The sequence below is a fragment of the Palaemon carinicauda genome, chromosome 11 (genome assembly GCF_036898095.1).
Source record: "Palaemon carinicauda isolate YSFRI2023 chromosome 11, ASM3689809v2, whole genome shotgun sequence".
NCBI classification, from domain to species: domain Eukaryota; kingdom Metazoa; phylum Arthropoda; class Malacostraca; order Decapoda; family Palaemonidae; genus Palaemon; species Palaemon carinicauda.
The window spans coordinates 88,500,568-88,506,519 of record NC_090735.1 but is presented as its reverse complement, the minus strand read 5'-3'; the positions used below and the strand labels follow the sequence as shown (position 1 = coordinate 88,506,519).

Genomic DNA, 5,952 nt, shown 5'->3' with positions numbered 1-5,952 from the left:
CTACCATCCTCCTGCGTTCCCTTTGATCTCCCTACTCAGATGCTAGTTACCACCATGAGATCCTGCTCTCCTATTGGTCGGCATCTACTGTACTGTATCCCATCGTGCATCCAAGCATTGGCGTTCCTATGTCTTTTTGTTCTGGCAGCAGTATCGTACGCATTGACTGAGTGTTTGTGATTTCGCTTTCGTAACAATTTTGCAGTACGTACTGTTATCGTGTGTGATACTTGCAATACATTATTAGCCATGGGTACCAAGAAAGTCACTGATGTCAAGGGAAAGAAGATGATGATGCTTTCCATGGAGATGAAGATAGAAATAATCAAGAAATACGAGGCTGGCTTATAGTTCTGTGCTCGCGAAGGAATATGGCCGAAATTCGTCTACGATAGGAACGATCCTAAAGCAGAAGGATGCTATCAAAGCAGCAACACCTTCTAAGGGCGTGACTATTTTCTCCAGCAAGAGGAGCCACGTCTACGATGAGATGGAGAGATTGCTGCTTGTTTGGATAAGGGACAAAGAAATGGCTGCGAGACAATCACCGAAGCGATAATCTGCCAGAAAGGCAGCGCCATTTTCGGTGTTCTCATGCTTCCTCAGGCCGAAGCCGACGCAGGAGAAGGAACATCGAAGCAGGAACCCCCAGAATTCAAGGCTTCTCGTGGGTGGTTTGAAAATTTTAAGAGACGCTCAGGCATTCATTCAGTGGCGCGTCATGGGGAGGCTGCAAGCTCGGACACAAAAGCGGCCGAAGCCTTTGTTAAGACGTTCGATGAGTTGACTGTCCGGGAAGGCTACAGTCCCCAGCAAGTCTTCAATTGCGACAAGACTGGGCTTTTTTTGCAAAAAAATGCCCCGTCGAACGTACATCATGGCAGAAGGAAAAGGCTACCTAGGCATAAGCCTATGAAGGACAGGCTTACCCTTGCACTCTGTGCAAATGCCAGTGGGAATTCTAAGGTGAAACCCTGCTGGTGTATCACTCCGATACTCCTCAAGCCTTCAAGACCCACAAAGTCACTAAGGAACATCTAAACGTGTTGTGGGCTAATGAAAAAGCCTGGGTAACAAGACAATTGTTTATCGGTGGATATATATATGTTTTGGCCCGACTGTGAAAAAGTATTTGGAAGAGAAGCACCTCCCTATGAAATGCCTGCTGGTGCTGGACAATGCCCCTGCTCACCCTCCATCCCTCCATGAAGGTATTGCAGCACAATATTCCTTCATCAGGATTCCCTATCTTCCACTGAACACCACCCCTCTCCTCCAGCCCATGGACCAGCAAGGGATTTCAAAGTTCAAGAAGCTTTATACGAAATATCTCTTCAAGAGATGTTTCGAAATCATTGAGAGCACAAATCTCACCCTTCGTCAATTTTGGAAGGAGCATTTTGATGTTGTCATATGCCTCAAAATGATCGATCAAGCTTGGCAGGAGATTTTGAGGCCCACCTTGAACTCTGCTTGGAAGAAGCTGTGGCATGATGCCGTCTCCGCACGAGATTTAGAGGGCTTCCACGCAGACAAAATTGAAGACTATTCTGAAAATGTTGACGATCCTGAACCTGTTGCTCAAGCTGAAGTTGCCGAGATCATTACACTCGGGAAGTCCATGGATCTGGAAGTTGATGAAGCCGACATCAATGAGCTTATCCAGGAGCACCAAGAGGAACTTACGACAAATGACCTGAAGGAGTTGGAGGCCATGCGAGGGAACATCATTCAGGAAGAGTGCAGCTGGGGTGAGGAGGATGAACCATTGACAACGGCAAAAATTAAAGAGGGTCTAGATGGCTACTTTAAAATGGTGGCTCCCGTAGAAAAGACACACCCAGAAAAAATGCTCACAGGTCGTGCACTTGAGTACTGTAATGAAGTTTGCCCGAGTTATTTCAGGAAAGTTTTAAGATGCAGGCAGAAACAAGCTTCTTTGGACGCATATTTTAGTAAGAGACCAGAAGCAGACCAAGCGCCAGCTAAGAAATGGAAGGAAAGTGGCAGTGATGAAGAAAATACGTAGTGTAATTAAATTTAGGAAATAGAAAACATAAAGTAAAAATAGAAAATAGAAAAAGGAAAAAAAAATAGAAATTTTATTTTAAGTTTATCGTAAAGTTAAGTGTTAATATTTCCTGCCATTTGTCGATGTGTTTCCTAAAATTGTGTTAATGTTTTCTGTCATTTATAAATGTTTTGTAAAGTTAAGTGTTTACGTTTAATGCCACTTGTACGTAAACGTTTTTCGCCGTTTTCATCCTCCTCTACCGCCTCGCACTTCGCTCTCGGACATCACTTCACTCCAAAGGTAAGGTTCCAGTTTTTTGTTACTGTATTTTTACTGTTTGCTCTAATTAAAACACTTCTTTTTCAGATTACAGTAGTGATTTTAATATATTAAATGATCAAAATACAGTACTTTTCATATATTTAGTACTGGTTAGTTGTGCATATACTTTTTATAATCATTTAATGTGGTGTTTTTCTAGGGTCTGGAACGAATTAGGGCATTTACTTTTAAAAGGCGACTTGCTACACGAAACTATCACTTTATGAAAGCCCATACGGAACCAATTAATTTCGTTTTGCGAGGCATCACTATTATGATTATACTGAGCATCTTATATGTTGTTAAGTCAATCTTTCCAAAATACTGTGTAAATAGAAAAAATTGTACAATGATTAAAAACGAATTTTGAGCGAAGCGAAAAATCTATTTTTGGGTGAGATGGCCATGTCGTCCTGATGGAAGGTTCCTTCAGTAGCTTCCTTTGGTTATATATAACTACTAAGATATTCCCAGATAATTAAACTAAAGGTTTTCACAGAATTCTAACTTCTGGAGCGAGTATTTTAAGGGTTAACCCTTTAGAATATCGTATATCAACAGGGGACGCATGGATCTTTTCAAGGTCCTTGCTTCTGACCACGGGCTGAGCAGGGAGCGAAGCCTGTTTGGTAGGGGTCTCTTGAGGTCTCTTCGAGCGACGGATGCGTTTCGTCTCCAGACTCCTGATGCATCCTTAACTGTGCGCGAAGCACTGGGTTTGTCACTGAGGCGAACTGTAGTGAGCCGAGAACTTGCTCTTGCTTCCGTCTTGAGATCTGTTTGGATTTGAGAAGTCTCCTGACAGACCCTGCTATTGCTTTCCTTTTCTTTAATGGGATGGAAAGGCGGTGTGACTGAAGGTCCCAATGGATTCCTAACCATTGGAACTTCTGAGCTGGAGCGAGGCGAGACTTCTTGGTGTTTATCTTGAAACCCAGATGTTCCAGGAATTGGGTTACTTTGCTGCAAGCTGTCAAACACCTTTCTGGCGAAGTCGACCAGACTAGCCAGTCGTCGAGGTAGGCCATCACTTGGACGCCCTGAAGGCGTAGCTGGTGGACGATCGTGTCTGCTAGCTTGGTGAAGATTCTCGGAGCCACGTTGAGCCCGAAGGGCATGGCTCTGAAGGCATAGTTTCTTCGATTGAGCCGGAATCCTAGGTAGGAGGAAGCGTGGTGGTTCATTGGGATGTGCCAGTAGGCATCCGCCAGGTCTATTGAGACCGTGTATGCCTTGCGAGGCAGTAGGGCTCTGATTTGTTGAAGAGTCAGCATCTTGAATTTGTAGTTCACAATGAACTTGTTGAGGGGGGACAAGTCCAGAATGACTCTGAGTTTGTCTGAGTCCTTCTTGGGAACACAAACCTGGTGGACTTTACCCTCTTGATCACCTTCTTGTTCAAGAGTTCTAGGACATATTTTTCCAAGAGGGGGGTTGATGGCTGGAAGAATTGGTGGAAGGTTGGAAGTGGTTGCGTCCAACTCCAACCCAGTCCCATCTTGATGATGCTGTGTGCCCAAGGATCGAAGGTCCAGCGATCCTGAAAGTGGCGGAGTCTTCCTCCCACCGGAAGCACTTCATTGCTTCTGGTTTCCTGAGGACTTACCACCTCGGCCGCTAGCTCCCCTACCTCCTCTGCCCCTGGAGGGGCGGCGCGAGGAGTCTCTGCCTGAGCCTCTACCTCTTGGACGAAAGGTAGTTGACTGACGCTCGTAGGCAGGGGTAAAGGCCGGTGATTGTGACACCACAGGTTGGGGGACCAACTGATAGGTCTGCTGCGGTTGAGAGACCACTTGGGGAGTAGCGGGAGCCGGAAACTGGCGTTTCTGTTGGCGCTGCTGGGGTCTTGGTTTTGAGGATTTGGCAGATTTCCTCTTAGGCTGAGGGCCTTCGTCCTGGGAGGATTTCCTCTTTCTCGACATGCCCCATTTGTTGAGAAGGTTCCTATTCTCGGAGGCGGCTTTGTCGACGATCTCTTTCACCAAGTCAGAGGGAAAGAGATGTTTACCCCAGATGTTGGAGGAGATCAGTTTCTGGGGGTTCGTGTTTCACTGCCGCGTTGGCAAACACGAACTCTCTGCAGGTTCTTCGGGACCTGATGAAGCTGTACAGGTCCTTCATCACAGTCACAAGGTGGGTTTTCGCCAGAACCATATAGAAGTCCGGGACCCTAATGTCTCCTGCCATGACCTCGAGCTGAATCTGGAGAGACAGGAAGGCAGCCAGTCTCTCCTTGGTCTCTTGCTCCTGACGAAGAAGGTGGTCATTCAACTTCAGGAGGTCCTCGTTAAACTGACGTCCGGCTAAGTCAGGGTCCAGCTTCCCAACCGTAAAGGTGTACTGGATATCTTTCCAGAACTTGTCGTCGGGGGGAAGGGCGAGGGAGAGTGGCCTACACTCCTCCAGAGTAGGACTGGGTTTTCCTTCTCCCACCGCCTTCATGACTGCATGGAAGGCTTTTTCCACGAAGGGGAAGGATGCGGAAGAGGGAGCAAGAAAGGACGGGTGCTTCTTGCTTAGAGCCGGCATTTTGGAATTAGTGAAGCCACGGCTCTTCAGGCAGTCTGCCAGTAAAGCTTGGGCCTTTGAGTGATCAAACACGATCACTTCCTTAGGCTCAGTCTCCTCCTTGGAGGCCGGTTCGGTCTTAAGGCGGACGTAACAGTTCGGGTAAGCCTCGAAGTTCGGGAAGAATTCCACTTCTTCCTGGAGGATAGACCCAAGCTTGTCGTTTATAAATATTTTGCCAGTTGTGATTGGCATATGCTCGGCGTATCTCCAAGGGTTAGACTCCGAGCAGGAAGGAAGATCCTTAACCGAGATCTTCTTCGGTTGCCTCACTTCTAAGATACGACTGACTTGTGATCTGGGCGGAGTGCTTACTAAGCCTCTCGTCCATTAAGGCCACCAATACCCGGATGGCATCTTCGGTGACAGGCAGCACGGGCTGTGGTGCGGCGGAGGTAGAGGGGACTGGCTCCTCGGTCACTGCAGGAGCTGCCGGAGGTGGAGGGGCGGCCTCGCCCTCCAAATCAGGGTATTCCACATGATCCTCTTCATCCTCCGGATCCTCGCCCATGAGGGTCCTCTCAGTGTCGTCGGACACGTCCGACATCTTCTCCACCTCGTCTAGACTACACTTGCTAAGCGTAGTCTCGATGTCCGTGTCAACGGTTACTTGGACTAGTGGGATCTGTTCCTGGGGGATCACAGAGTCTGCTGACGCTTTCGGAAACAAGGTGGCCCTCATCTTCTCGTTGGGGAGATACGGTCCGGCAGCATTTTTCTGGAAACCGCTCACCCATCTGCGCAGTTTCTCTCGAGCATTGTCCCTGGCTTCTAAGGATGGGGGGTTGTCAAATCCCTCATCGAGGAGGCCTTTGCAGACTGGGCAGGAGACTGGATCCCAGTATTTGAGATTGCCCTTCTTCGCCGTACAAGGGGCGTGAGTCCGACACGCACCATGCCCGTAAAAGTCCGGGTGCCGGATCGAGCAGAAGGGACTTTCGCATTTCACATACTCCTCCTTTCCAGAAGAAGGCGAAGCAGAAGGCTGAGACATCTTGAAGGATGCACACAAAAAACAGCGATAAGTGGGAACAAAACCAGAGGCTTTA

General features: G+C 47.8%; 1 protein-coding gene across 1 annotated transcript; it reads left to right on the top strand.

The window, feature by feature from the left end:
* The first annotated feature begins 1,153 nt into the window (after nucleotides 1–1,153).
* Nucleotides 1,154–2,029, top strand: LOC137649373 (tigger transposable element-derived protein 1-like). Its single transcript, XM_068382356.1, has one exon. It carries the CDS (start codon nucleotides 1,154–1,156, stop codon nucleotides 2,027–2,029), a length of 876 nt encoding a protein of 291 aa, XP_068238457.1.
* The last annotated feature ends 3,923 nt before the right edge of the window (nucleotides 2,030–5,952 follow it).